This window comes from Larus michahellis, chromosome 6, assembly GCF_964199755.1.
Source record: "Larus michahellis chromosome 6, bLarMic1.1, whole genome shotgun sequence".
NCBI classification, from domain to species: Eukaryota; Metazoa; Chordata; class Aves; order Charadriiformes; family Laridae; genus Larus; species Larus michahellis.
Window position 1 is genome coordinate 19202097 of NC_133901.1, and position 15048 is coordinate 19217144.

Genomic DNA, 15048 nt, shown 5'->3' on the forward strand with positions numbered 1-15048 from the left:
AGAAGAGAATTATTTTAGCACAAAGACTAGACTTGGTTGAACCTGGCTTCTATACCCCAGCCTGCCCCGCTTGCTTTGCTCAGGTACTGTGGGACCAACCCCAGGCAGCGAGGCCCTTGCCTGCCACTGGGTTACCGCATATGGGTCCCTGTCCCTTAGGGAGAGGCTGCCCTACTGCACTCTGGCACACAGATACAATGCTTGCATGTTGTCACATTAGCCAGAGAACAACCTAGAGTTTCGCTTGGGTTTGTGCACCTATATTATCTAAAACATGATGGACTGTATCTAATCTGACTACCCTTACTGGTACAATAGGCTAGTTAGTTGACCCATGAAGTTTTATTTTATTTTTAGAGAAGTTTTAACCAGCTGAATATTATACAGATAATATTTTGTGTCATGGGGCCATGGCATTTTCGTTCTAGTACAAAGAGATCTAAAGCCAAATTTGCTGTACCTTGAATAATGACCAAGAATGACACTTTACTAGTATAATTTTGTTTTCTCTCAATTTCTTATTTGCTGCCCACTGCCTAAGCCCCAGTACAGAACTCTCTCTTTCCTCAGAGCCTGTTCTACAGCACTCATCATTACACCGTCTTAGTATTTCACAAACATTGACTAGGTATTTTCACAGCCCTGCATTCATGTGAAATGAAGGGGAAGGATGGACGTATTGTCCACATTTTACATTTATTTGTAGTTATAGGTGGTTATCACATCTGTAAGTCTTATACAAACACCTTAAATCAGCGATTTGAAAAATAAGATACATACCAGTGATGATGCATGAAAAGCATACCTTAAGTGCCTTAAGATACGCTCAGTTTTGCAGAGGTTTAGTACATCCCATCGGTTAACTACACCAAGCATTCCTTCTCTTCTTACACCCCTCATTACATACCTTCTGACCCCTACAACGAAGGTGGCAGGGGTACTGCACTGCACCCTCCTGTGTGCTGAATGCAGCATTACTACAGAAGGAGGACTGTATGGGACAAGGCCATCCTTTCTTGTCTTTACATTCACAGATTCTACTCTTCCTTTCCAGTTCCCTATCCTCAGTTCCGTGTTTAGGCTGTTTCCAGCCCCCTGCTTTCCTGAGCCTTACCTGGGTTTCATGTCACAGCTTGCTTTTTACTTAACAGCAACCTCCACAATAAAAGAGTACTCTGTCCCATGCTCTATTAGTGGTAATATTACACCAGAGCTTTTATAGTGTTGATGGGTTTTCTCTGAATGTACACGCATTGCAGTTCTAGGTTAATAGAAGCTAAATTAACAGATTGTAGGCTTTACAAAAAGGCTGTCAATTTTACAAATACATCTCTGCATATCCCCACATCATCTGTACCAATGAGAAAAATGTGTCTTTGGCCTTTCAAGGGCACTTTGCTAACTGATCATCTGCAGCTTCCACTATAGATAATGGTATAAAACCCAAATGGCTACTGCAATGCTCCATTTTTTGATTAGTACAATGGCCTTTACTTCAGGCCATGGTATGTCTGGATCAGAGAAATTTTGCTTGTTTATGATTGGCGCAGCTCAGTCAATGACGGTGGACAGAAATGAAGTGCAATTCTTTGAAGTGTTATTCAGGGAAAGAGGAAAGGGTAAGCTAAAGGAGAAATAACTATTAACACAAAGGAAGTAGCTGGATTTAAGGAATAATTAAGGGAGACTGCTGTTGGAATATGCCAGGGAAAAGCATTCAAGAGGTGGCAACAAAGTTGTTCATATAAGGCAATTAAGAGACTTGAAGTGCAGGGGATTTGATTAAAAATTATATTAAGACAATCAACCATCTCTTGTAAGTAGGAGAAGAAATATTGCATGTGAAGCTACAGTTGGTGAATCAAGGAGTCCCTGGACAGTGAAAAACAGAGAGAACGAACTCCGTAGTCTTGTCGTTTTCATCTTCGTCCTGAATGACTAACACCAATAAGCTATTCTAAATTTATTAAAACTGCAATCATTTGTCTATACCTGTCCTCAGTGAACCTTTTTATTTGCAATATGTATAAAAGTGACCTGATTATTTAATGTGGAAGAAAATCATGAGGTTCAGCACCATGAAAGAAGTCCTACAGTTTAGTAGGCATACATTTAGTAGAGAAATAGTATGTTATGGAATTTTGCCACTGCCAAATTCAGCTGTCGAGCTGATCTTTGTGAAAGCTTCCATTAGGTGACTAAGCCTTTCTACAAACTTCAGAGAAATCCCCAATTCAACAGATTTCATGGTTGGGAAGAATTTTTTTTTTTTTTTTGCACTGAGAGGAAAGGAAGAGGAATTGGGTAACAGTTGCCTGCCATTAGAAGTTAGTGCTATCCAACATTTATTTATGAGAAAGGGGAGGAATTCTATTCTGCTCTGGAGTTCTCAGTAGCTCTTGATCATTCCCCATACCCCATGGGATATTATGCTTGTGACCAAAGGAAGTGGGAAGAAACCATTCCGTTCTTTCTTGGTGGGCCACATGTTCAATACAACCAAATCTGTATCACTGCCCAGTCAGGCAAGGCACTGAAGGCAGAAATATTAAGCAACAACAGGATGCTAGCCTTACTCTGTTCAAAGTAACAGACTGCTCTTTGCAGATAGCTGCCAGATAGAATACCCAAAAAAATTAAATATATATCCAGACACTATGTGCTAGAGAGAGAAGCCTATTTCTTGTCCATCCTCCTTCTCACCCAGTTTTTGCTATGCCTCTTGTTTTTGACTGTAGAGGAATCCTGTGATGACAGCTGATGAATTCTAAACTGAGAATCTTTACTGGGAAAGAAAGACTAGTTTTAACATTTGTTTTCTTGGCCATTTTTACATAAAATGCTATAGAGCTTGAAGTAACTACAGAAAATAATAGCCAGAAGAATTATTTGTAATGGAAAATTAAAATAGTCTTTACTACTTTCACACTAATTTTCCCTAGTGTTGCAATGTGGAATAATCTGACTTGTCACTTGCCAACAATCATTAACCCCACAAACATAAGATTCCATGGCAGTCTAAATGCCTTGAGATTTTTTTTTTCCTCTACCATCTACAACAACTCATCTTTTGGAAACTTTTGTATAACCATGGAAAACTTAAACGTATCTATTCATGTTCAGGAAGTGCTGCAATACTACAGGAAAAATATAATATATCAAAAACCTAGCGTCACACTAGCAAGTCGTAGGGCTGGGGAATATGATAAAATAGGAAACCCAAAACCGACACTGTTTCTAAAACCTGCTGTACTTCTAATGTCAACAGAAACTTTTCTGTCCAGAAACGCAGTAAACACCAATGCATAAGCATTGCGGTGTGGGATCCATGTACTTTGTCCATTGTCTAACACTAGAAATACAATTCTAAGTAATCCCTATACTTTTTGATAGTTTTTATTCTATATTCTATGCTTTGCAAAACCAGCAGGGCCACAACATACATCTCTGACACAGCTAAAGAGATGCTTATAAAATCAAGAAAGAATATAACTCCAAAAAAAGTCTCCTGTCTACGTGGGAGTTACTACAAAATATCTGCACCAGCAGTCATGCTGGCATTTGGCACAGCTTGTGTTTTGGCAGGCAGGTCTGACCCTCAAAACTTACCAGTTACTATGTTCAATTTCTTCATCAATTAGTCTGGTCTGGTAAAGCTGTATTGTTTTTAATGATAAACAAAGAGTTGTGTTTACAATTATGAACCAACCTGAGTTGTGGTAAGAAAGGGAATCCTCTGTAGATCTTTCTATGGGCCATTTGTTTTTCATTAATTCCTTCCTGGACTGGAGCAATCTGAGTGATTCATTGTAATGGTGCCTGCATTTAAAATAAAGGCTTCTGTGTGAGGTAATCCTCTCAGAGACGCACAAAGCGATTACCTGGCACTTTCAGATTCTAGAACACAGTCTGCTTTTATGCACTTCAGATTTGAATACAATTTGTTAAGAATATAGCATATTCATTCTACCGTGAGACTAGTATCAATGTAGTTAACATTTTGCAGGATTCAAAAGCAATTTCCGTAATGGCATTCTGGTTTTCAATTCCTTTTTTAAATTCTACAGTTATGGCAATTTTGGTAGCAATATTATATTTAAACCATTGTGGAGGTTTTTGCTTGAAACAGAATTAAGTCACGCTTCAATCACTAGATTTAATCTCTTTATTAAAAACAACCCCTAACAATGATGTTTCTATAAGTACTCAGTTTTCAGGAGTAGACTTTCTTATTCTCTCTCATCCTCTTCTCCACTAAAACATGTTCCCTGAGTTTTCACCTTGTAGTTTTCTCTTTCATTTTAATGAAAAGAAACACAATCCTGAGAAACTCAAAATATACAATTCCCATAAGCTTTTTGATATCTGCTATGCTTCTGCTTTTACTGAGTTCAGATCCATGAAGGTAGGCAAGGATCCTTTTGTCAGTTTTTCCAGGTTTGTATTATGTTATTCTTTTGCTGCTCCTGATCAGTAGTGCCCCACTGCAATAGGGGTACTATTACTTCATACTAGCAGCCCCTTCTTTGATCATGAGGGCAAGTGCCAATCTTACATTCAAACACCTAAACTCCCTCATTTCCAAATGAGCATGGCCTTGCCCGTTTAGAATAGCCCCTGACTTGCACCATCCTGGGCCATGCTTCGGCATTGCTCATATTGACACGAGCCAAAATCATTTCAGGTTAAACAGGACACGTAGACACAGGCTCAAGTCAGTGTTCCATCTCCGTCTAGTACATATATGGCCAAAGTGACCATCAGGTCTTATATGCTGTATCAAAGCAAAAATTATGAGTTACAAGGTACAGTCCAAATTCAGTACATGTACAAAGCCATAGACAACCCTTTGAATGTCTTGCTTAAGGAAAGAATATATAGTTAAGTGATTTAAATGTAACTCTTCAGATCAAGCAAATACTTCCAGCCACAGGAATAACTTGCGCAAGTGTCAAGAACCTACACCTAGACAGGCTGCATAACTATCTCCAGTAATTTCAGATGCTCAGCTAAATAAAATGGATAAACAAGAGGTGAGGGACATATGGTAGAAGAGGGTAGGTAGCAGTAGCTTGGCCAGTGCCTTCCTACATTTCTAATTGTAATTCTACATTGCTGTAAACAGGCTGAGTATAGTCAAGTACACTAACTTTGTATCCTGGGCTGACATTCTTGGGCCATGGTTCAAAAATAAGAACTCTTGGCAAAAAGTTGACTGGAGGACTAATGTTACAAGTACTGTAAAATCTTCACTTCCAAAAGATCTGTTCAGTAGGTGTTTCAAGTACTGCGGCAGGGAGGGTTAAGTTATTTTAAAGATACACCAAAAAGAACAAACCAGTCTGTCACTTTATCAAGCATTTTCTGAACCGTGTATGAAGCTTCGAATAACCATATAATTAAATCACAAGCACAATTCAACGAAAGTTGGGTAAGATAGATCATTGCCAACTCTAAATCAATTCATAGTATATCTGCACCACAATCAAATCTACATTACAAGAGGAATGAATATAGTTCTTTGGTTACTGACAATACTGTTTTCTTGTCTAGGAAGAATATTCAGGAGCAGCAGCTAAGTGGGAAATAGCTCTATCATGTTCCCTTCTCCTCTCTAAAAAGGGCCTTGGGATAGTCTCCAAAATTTCCATACTCAATGTAACAGGCAACTAATAGCACCACCACAAGGGGGATATAAGCTTTGCCACTTAAGATTCTTTTATGTCATAACTATTTGGGAGCTTCTGCAAAATCCTCAGATTTTGATGAAATATGACGTTTTTGTCACACTCAGGTAAAACAAGCACTGTAGAAAAAGGCCATTCATGCGTCTCAGGACACAGTGTTCTACTGTAGTCAAGTGTACAATTCAAAATATTGCTAAGAAGAGACACTTAGGTACAAAAATGTTTTTTGGCTTTGCCTTGCAATAGCAAAATCTCTTTCTATTGGTCCTAAAGTTTCCTACCTGAACAGGTCTTCCAGAGAGGTGGTGGAAGCCCCATCCCTGGAAGTTTTTAAGGCCAGGCTGGACAGGGCTCTGAGCAACCTGATCTAGTGGCAGGTGTCCCTGCCCCTGGCAGGGGGGTTGGAACTAGATGATCTTTAAGGTCGCTTCCAACCCTAACAATTCTATGATTCTATGAAGGCAGCAGCTGGTTCTTGGCTCTTTGACCAAGAATCTATAGATTAACCTTCAACACTTGTGAAGAAGCACAACTCCACAATAAACCATTGCCTGTTTATACGTGGTAAGCATCTAGCCCTGAAGCTACCTCTTTTTTAATATTCACTGTGATAGTTAAAATACAATATAAAGCCAAAATATCGACATGTGCTACTTCATCAGGATGCTGCTTCCCCATTCAAGGGCCAGGGTTGAACATTAGATTGTGGCACTGGTTCAGCTCATTAATATAGGTCATCATTTGGAAAAAAAAATATTTAAGCTGATTTCTCTCTGTAACAGTCATCCATTTTAACATTTTGTGAATTTATTTATAAAACTAGAGGTTCGCTTTCTAGGCAGACAGGAAGTCTGGCTGTTCATATCACATTGATACTACTTCACCTGAGCAGAAAATTACACATACAGGTTTTATTTACTGTACTTCATATCCTAAAGGACTCTGAAGTGCATTTACAATTTACAAACCCATTCTTGCAAGTAGTACTGACTTCAGTTGGAGCTGTGTAAGATCAAAGCCTTTGTAAGTAACATCACCTGATCCATAAGATTTATGGCTGCTTCTCTGGAGGAAAATAGTTTTACAAAACTGAAGTTTAGGAGAAAAATCCCATACCCAACCAATACTGCAGGACAGACCTTTTGCTGACTTCTCACAATTGTGATTAGGGAAAAGAACAGAGAAGCTTTCTGCAGAGACAGGGTAGTGTTGCCTAGTCTTCCTCCTACCTTGACCTGATTCTGCTGGCTGGAGGGAAGGGGCAAAAGAAGCAACTGGATGTCTGTGTTCACTCAGCGAAGCGAATAGAAGCAGAACTAAAAGGCTCGACTAGTTGTTTTGTAAGTATATGGGGTATTCTTATGTATGCTTTTGTAAAGTAGCAGGTCTGGTTTTTAATTGCTTTCACATAGAGCCATAAGAGCTTTCTGGACAGTTGTTGGAATGCAAGTTTTGGAGCCTTAAGCTATACAAACAACTGTTTCCAGTCCGAAAGCAACGTAGAAAAACGGTGATAGAAATGAAGAATCATTGATAGTTCTAACAGCACATTTTCTTTCTTGAAAGACATCCGTCAAGTCTTTCACTCTAACAATATCTGTTGACTTCTGTAAGATCTATATTTCCAAAAAGTGGCTAGCACAAGAAGTTCATGTTTTCATACCTCGACCCATAATGCATTTATTACCACGACCAACCATATGGGAAAAAGGCACATTTCAAGGTCCTTACATCAAGGTAACAGGTTTTGGACAAATTGTTTTATTTTTCCTTCCAGCACAAAACCACAACAAAATCAGTGATTCTAAAGAAAACATCAGCAGTTACGGGCTTGTGTTTAACTTGCCATTTGCCATTAATACGAAAATTTTTCAAGGACATGCAAATAGATAAACCTGCAGGCATAACAATGCCAACACAGCTAATCTGGAATAGGGATGCTCTTGAAGAATAGGTTTGTTTGTAAACCCTCTTATTTATGATTAAGATCTCTATATTACCTGCTTAGAGACTTAAAAACAAGAGAATAACATGAGTCAAGAACTTTGCTGCAGAACTCTTTCAGTGACTACAATTTTGCAAGACCCTTTTTTGGCAAAGGCTTTCCACATGCATCTAACTACTTACATGGCATAAATGCAGTACTGTGGAGTATTGCAAAGGTCTGGGGAAAGCCTATGTGCTTTGCACTAGGAAAGGAAAGACTCCAGATGGAGAATACTGACTATGCAGTCTTTCTGAAAGAAACTGATATGAATTTTCATTGCTCACAGATCTAATACTTTATCTCATAACAGATGATGCCATAAACAGACATGTTCTGCTTTGCTTGGGTGTTTTACAGGAGCGAGTTCTGTACATTGGTCTGGTAGCCTGACAGAATTTTGGCAATCAGTAACTTCATAAAGAAAGGAAAAAAAAAATGTAATTACCTTAATACTTTTACTGTCTCTGTCCATGTCTCCTGCTCACTCTCCCATGGATCAACTCGAATCCAGTCAGATGTCTCCAGTGCTAGTTTAGCCATTGCTATCCGGTGCTTTGCTGAAACCAAGCCTTTCTTTCCATAGTCGTCATTAACAGGAGACATTATGCCTTCAATCACCCGATACCTTCCTTTTGAAAAAAAGAAAAGAAAAAAAGAAAGATAAGTAATCTTCACAGAATTTTGAAAATTTAGGGTGGATGGGACCTGGGTAGCTCACCTAGTCCAACCTCTTCAAAGCATGGTTAACTTCAAAGTTATAAGAGGCTATGAACAACCTGATCTAGGTATTATTTTTAATACAGAAACAGCAATTAAAAAATTAGAAAGCAGCCTTCTTGTTCCTCTGTGAACTGCTCAAAATTACTATCAATATGTTTACCCTATTAGATGATTCAAAAAGGAAAGCTAGATGAATTTACAATTTTCAGGCAAGTAGAGATATTTGTAATTTATGGTGCAAACTATCAAAATTGCTATAATTAAGTTTTATATTCCAATAAGTGCAGCTTTTATATAGCCAGGGCAATGGATGACTTAACTGACCACTGCTTTTTACTTAAGCATCTGATGCTTGTTTTTTATCAAAATCATTGTGCCTTTTCATTGTTTTAAAGGAAGAATTATAGCATATTACTGCAGCTGTGATTAATGCATTCAGACAAATCAGAAGATTCAAGAACAAAGATGGGGTTAATGGAGTCTAAAATGACTTACAGCACTACGGTCCAAACATCAGCTTTGCAGCCACTAAGGACCCTTTCTGTCTGGCCAATCATGTTAATTCAATTTGAAAATATGCCCATATTTTTCTACTCCTGTAACATGATGTAATCATTAACACAACAAGCTCTTTTTGTTAGAATTTGCAGTTCTGGCCTCAAAAAAGGAAACAAACATGTAGCTCTCATTTTAATAAATCAACAGGAAAATAAAGGACTGATATGAGCTCCATCCCTCAAGAAACGGAGAGAGAAAGGTGTTTCAAAGAAACAGACATGAAACAAAATGATTTCTAATGTAATACATGCATTTTAAACAACTATGACAAATATGATACTGAAGGGGGAAAAAATCCTCTTCCTTTTTTCTAATTCAATTGTTTCAACAAAGAAACTTAAATGCAGCAAGTTCCCTCTACTGCTTTGTAGTAAAAATGATACCCATGGGCTCATGATTTCTCATACTGGCACATGACAATTTAATATTCTAAACTGAAAATTTAGTAATGTCACATTTATTTTGATGTAATAGGCTAAAATTTTCAAAAGAACTTAAGCAAGTTGGACTTTAAAAAATAGCATTAAGATTCAATGAGATTTACAGGCCTGTCTCCTGCTAAAATGTCAGTCCGAATTATCCTCTATTTTAAAACATTCTCATTATAGGCAAAATGGTCAATAGAGCAAGATAAAATTTTCCAGAAACATGCGAAGATATGTATATATTTAAGTCCATCTCTTGATCTGAAATTGGAAATAATTTCACTTGACTTATGAACAAAAAATTATTCTCTGGTACTTTGATACTATTATAATGCTATAACAAATTCTCATTTAAAAAGAAAGAAACGACAGTTTGAATTCATTAATATGTTACCCTTATGTTGTGTTTTAGCCCCATCCGGCAGCCAGGACCATGCAGCTGCTCAAGCAGTTCTCCCCCTTCCCCTAGAAGGGCAGGGAGAAGAGGGAGAAAAGGAGGGGAAAGGGAAAGGAAAAAAACTCGTGGGTTGAGATAAAGACAATTTAATAGAAACAATAACAGAAAAGGAAAATAGCAATTATAGTAATAACACAAGTCACTCTCAGTGCCCGGTGAATTGGCACCGTCCAGAGCAGGGATTGTGGATCCTCCCCCCTGGCTAACCCCATGTATATACTGAGCATGATGTCTACAGTACGGAATATTCCACTGGCCATTCCGTTGTTCTGTCTATGCTCCTTCTCAGCTTCTGTGGGAAGCTGAAAAGAGTCCTTGAAAAGAATAAACATTGCTTAGCAACAACTAAAAAAATATATATTATTAACATTCCTTTCACAGCAATCACTAGAAAGAAAATTAACTCTTTCGCAGATGAAACCAGGACACCTTATTAAAAGGTTTTTCTTACACAATAATTTTATTTTTCACATTTCAGTTCCTTTCTTTTCAGTTTCTACAGATATAAGTTGTTCCCTTATATTTTAAATGTGTATATTAAATGTAAAAATTATAATTGCGTGAGATCATGCTAGCCAAGAATGACTGCAACCCTGCCATATCCTTGTGAGTTGTAAAGATTTCAGTCTCTAGTCTGGCCTAGAACTGCATAAATAGTACTGGCTTAGCATAAACAAAGTTTCCAGAAACTTTACTCCCTGCTGAACAGTGCTTACACGTGCACATGCATTTATCCAGCCTGATTCTTTATACCAAAGTAACTATCCCAAGTAGTATCTTCTAGATAAGAGTTTAGGTTTACAGCACATCACTATAAAAAGGCAGTAGGCAGTACCAATGTACATTAGTCATAAGTAATGACAGTATCAAAAGATGCATGTTTCATGCTAAATTTACTATGCATAAGATTTTATGGTTTTGTATGACTGAAAACAGTAGATGAGCCAACACACTTATTTTAATGTAGTTTGGTACCTTCCTCTTAAAACTCCAAAGCTTTAAAAGTTTCACTGATGTAGGCTTACACAGAAATATTACAGACAAATGCCAATCTCATATCTAGGTTACAATGAAACTCCCTGTCATTCAGCATTCAGTTGACCCAACTTATACTCTATAATAGAAAAAAAAAACCACAAGTCAGACTTGCTGGTAGCTCCTATGACATCAATTAAATGTGATACCAACTCAAATACGCAAAATTTCCCTTCCTGCAGATATGGACATTAGTTTAAAGACCATTTAGGTCCCATCCACATGCAAAAAACCAACACCCCTTCCCAAAACCACAACCAAACCCAAACACCAAAAAAAACCCAAACCAAAACCACCAAATAAAAAATCCGCAAACACACAAAACCCCACACCCAACCAAAGCCACCCCAAAGCCCAAACATAAAAAAAACCCCCTAAACCCAAAAATCCAAACCCAAAAAAACCTCCCTGCAAACCCCACAGACCTTAATGAAGATAACAGTTTTTAACTCATCACCTATCTAAGGTTCTGTCCTATGTATCCAAAGTCTGTAAGTGTGAGCTCAAGAAAATTCCCCAGCCTTTATGTTTTTTTCCTGGAGACTGCCCCCATTTCCTTCTCAGCACTGGACAAGAGACTAACTTCTACATAGTAGTGCATTAATGTGAACACCGCAGGACACAGGATTGGAAATTTTTGGTTTGGGTTTTGGAAGGTTTGTTCAGGAATAAGCATTTCTCTGCTTCACTAAGCCTGTTCTAAGGGCGTAATGTTACATACGCATCTAAGATTTAACAAAATGAGTCTGATGAAGAGTTTAAATTTTACTGCATAGTACACACACGACATCAAATACATAAATAAAATAAAAAATCACTTTGAATGCCAAGGAGTCAGTCCCCCTTTGTGAGGAAAGTGGCAGCTATTTCAAAACATAAAATGATGTAAAACTTGCTATCACAAGTGAATAACGTTGGAAAATAGTAACAACACAATCTCATGTTCTGACCATCTAAGAAGCAACAAGAGCTTACATTAATGTAAGTTTTCATTTCTTCACTGAAACAACCACTGGGACACTTGCTTTTATGAATATGCTTAGTTAACTGGATTTTTTTTTTTTTTTTGGTATCAGCCTTCTATGTGTGACTACACATACATTAAAATCGCATGATGAAATTCTGTATTGAAGTAATAGTAATGGTTTCCCTTGAACCCACAGGAAATCAACAGTTACCCTCCCAGAACTCTCAGCCTACTAATGCTAGGAAAACAAATACAAGGATTTTTCATTGTTCCGTTTAAACAAAAATGTTAATTTTACCGGGGTGGAGGGAGGGATATCTAACATCTTTGTTCACATTAAATATAAAAAGGATACCATTCTATGCTTACCTCCCATGACACGTATGTAGAGATTGCCAAGCATGAAAAAGGAAAATAGGCAAGACTTTTTTTACCGCATGTTCAGTCACCTTCTGTGAAGGAAATTCAACAGAAGGAAAATCAAAGGGGTAAACAACTCAGCAATCAGTGCACTGAAAGTCAACATAAACAACTAATACATCAGAGCAGTAATGGACAATCTTTTAGGATAGCTCTCCATAGGATGGATGACGCCACCTTCACCACTTCAGAGTGCTTGAAAGATGCATTCACTGAATTAGATGAGATGATGCACAAAAATTGTAGTGACAGATGCCATATGAGTACCTAGACAAACATAAATCATATCCACCTCATTGAGTGAAGTACGGGGCCTGAAGATGCAGATTTACCTTTGTAGTCAGACAGCCACTCAAATACATTGCGACTTCAGGAACTCCTCCAACAGCTGAGTAACTGAACATGCACATGATCAGTCCTCAAATAAAGGCTGAGCGATCTCCCCACATTACATCTAAAATAAACATTTCAATCAAGACCTCTAAATACAACTTCACTTCTCTAGAGTTCACTGGATTTGTACAAAAAGAAGGAAAGGCAGTATCTTGACAGCTACAAAAATAAGTATTTCCTCCAGAAAGGAAGGATAAAACGGTGGTTTTATCTTGAGAGTAACAATGCGAATAATAAAATATTGTAGCTCTACTCACAGGACACCTTATTCTGAAATTCTCTCATCCAAGCTGACTTTTGCCATGTAACGTGGCTGGGAAGCAATGCTTCTCTTCAGAGATGGTATGAAACAGACGACTAGGATTCCAAAGTCAAATACAGGGCATAACACACATGCCACTGCAAGCAGGGGATGCCCACCCCTTATTCTGCTGGGTTTTAGAGTAAGAGAACAAAACTTGTGGAACAGAAAGACGCCTACACTTCTTCCACTTAGAAAAAGCATTCCTTAAATTCAGAAAAAAGTTAGGGCCTAAACAGCATGCACTGATAACAGTATCCAGAAAACTGAGTTTTATGTGACAGAAGTGTTTTCTTTAGGGATGTGGTATGTCTTGAGATGTCTTAAGATTTATGCTTTCGCTGCTTTGATTTGCACCTCTGCAAAGTGCCATCTATAGCTCTAATTCTTTCTGAATGCATCTTTCAAGGGTAAAGCCTAATAAAATTAACCAAGTACTGCTACTATTTAAGCAAACACTGCTGTAAATCTTGTAATGAAAAAAGAAGTCAAAGATTTGTGTTCTTTTCATTTTTTAAGTTCAGTTAATTTTAACTAATGTCTGTCAATATTTATTGTATATGTAGTGAGGAACTACTGCTGATCTGATCCTATTCCAATCATGTATCTGTATTGCTATACACACTATCAAAACAGTAGGATCAAACTGAGGTTGTTTGTGTTGTTTTCAAATACCAGTTATCAGAATTGTTGCAGGAAAACAAACTGAAGTCTGCATTTATGATGACTTGCTACTGTTACAATCTGTTCCTATCCCTTTCTTAAAATATCAGTCCATTTTAAGCAGATGCAGCCTTGAACAACATAAACTTCTGAATTCCCAAGGCAGGTTAGTGACTAATTACTGCTTGGACTTCTCATCTCTGCTGCCCAGCACTGCATCTGACACAACCCATTCATTGTGCCACATTTTTCCCAAGTTTTCATAATGTAGTAACTCACTGTATCATTGTAACCTCCCCCTTGCATCTGTCTTGTCACAGATAGAAATGTCTTCGCTTTCATACGCCCGTTCTTTGTCCTCTATCCCTTTTGGTCTTATCTGGGAACTTGGTGATGTAAGTATCCTCCACCAGCAATACTTGGGAAACAAGGTTTTAAACATCTTAGATTGATTCTAGTTATATTTCTTTGGACTTTATGGTCAAATGAGAAATGCACTCAAAGAGAAATAAAAGCATCTGGCATTAGGTATTGATAGACTAGAAAGGTATTTGTCACAGTCAGTGCAAGTTTCAAGAAAGAATTTTAAAACAAGGATTGAATCTGACAAAATGATAGCTATGTGTGAGGATGTGTAAAAAGTCAAATTCACATAACTAGAAACAAAACGCAGATAAAGAGAATCATTAGAGTTACTCAGTCATACGTAGTTATGTCTGGTGTATTTAAAAGGCAGCAGGACAAGGTTTGTCGACTGATCCTAACAGAAAAAGGATGAATTACTTGACATGTGGCAATGAAACTGCAGATATTCCTTAAAGTATCAGAAACTCAATAAAATTCCTGACTTAAAAAAGGGATGTATGAAAAAATAAGATTAGACAGCATTTGAAACTGAAGTGATGTGCAAAAAGCTGGCAGACACAATTACTGGAGATGTCAGTCAGGATGCATATCAGGGATAGTCATGTCATTCCTAACAGTAAAACCCGACTGTGAAGTCAACTCCAGCCAAGCTATTGCACAACTCATTGATTCTGTCTGAATTGTGATCGAGCAGAAATATTGAAGTAGCACCAGAAGAAAGTCATTCTCACAGACTCAGAAACATCACTACTCATGCTAGTTAATTCTTCGCTCATGCGAGTTACCTTTTCAGGCATTCAGTGTGTACGTTAGCTCGGAAGTGCATTGTTCTTAACTGAGAACAATGTGAAGATAGCAGACCACTACCTCACTTCAAACAAGCTTTAGTCATGTATAACCCACTGTCCTCCAGCCTCACTATCAGCTCCCAGTCTGCAACTAGTGCTTCTTCTCAGCAAATAAGCTCCAATTTCTCCTCTCCATCCCTGGGTAACTGCAGAAGTGGAAACGTGAGATTGAAAACATGAGAGAATGACCAACTAATTTCCTGGGTGGGAATGTTCTGCCA

The 15048-nt window shown here is 37.9% G+C and overlaps 1 protein-coding gene across 12 annotated transcripts in view; it reads right to left on the minus strand.

Annotated features, from left to right (window-relative positions):
* Positions 1 to 15048, minus strand: part of NMNAT3 (nicotinamide nucleotide adenylyltransferase 3) — a 29260-nt gene that overhangs the window by 2376 nt on the left and 11836 nt on the right. For 5 of the 12 annotated variants that reach the window (XM_074591638.1, XM_074591639.1, XM_074591642.1 and 2 more), the window contains 2 exons: positions 8120 to 8303; positions 3710 to 3819 (listed from right to left, as the gene is read on the minus strand). In XM_074591638.1, the coding sequence (XP_074447739.1) occupies positions 3710 to 3819; positions 8120 to 8303 (294 nt within the window). Of the gene's footprint in view, positions 1 to 3709; positions 3820 to 8119; positions 8304 to 12205; positions 12289 to 12588; positions 12604 to 15048 lie in introns of those variants that run through there. The other 7 variants (XM_074591645.1, XM_074591649.1, XM_074591646.1 and 4 more) reach the window with 3 other exon arrangements.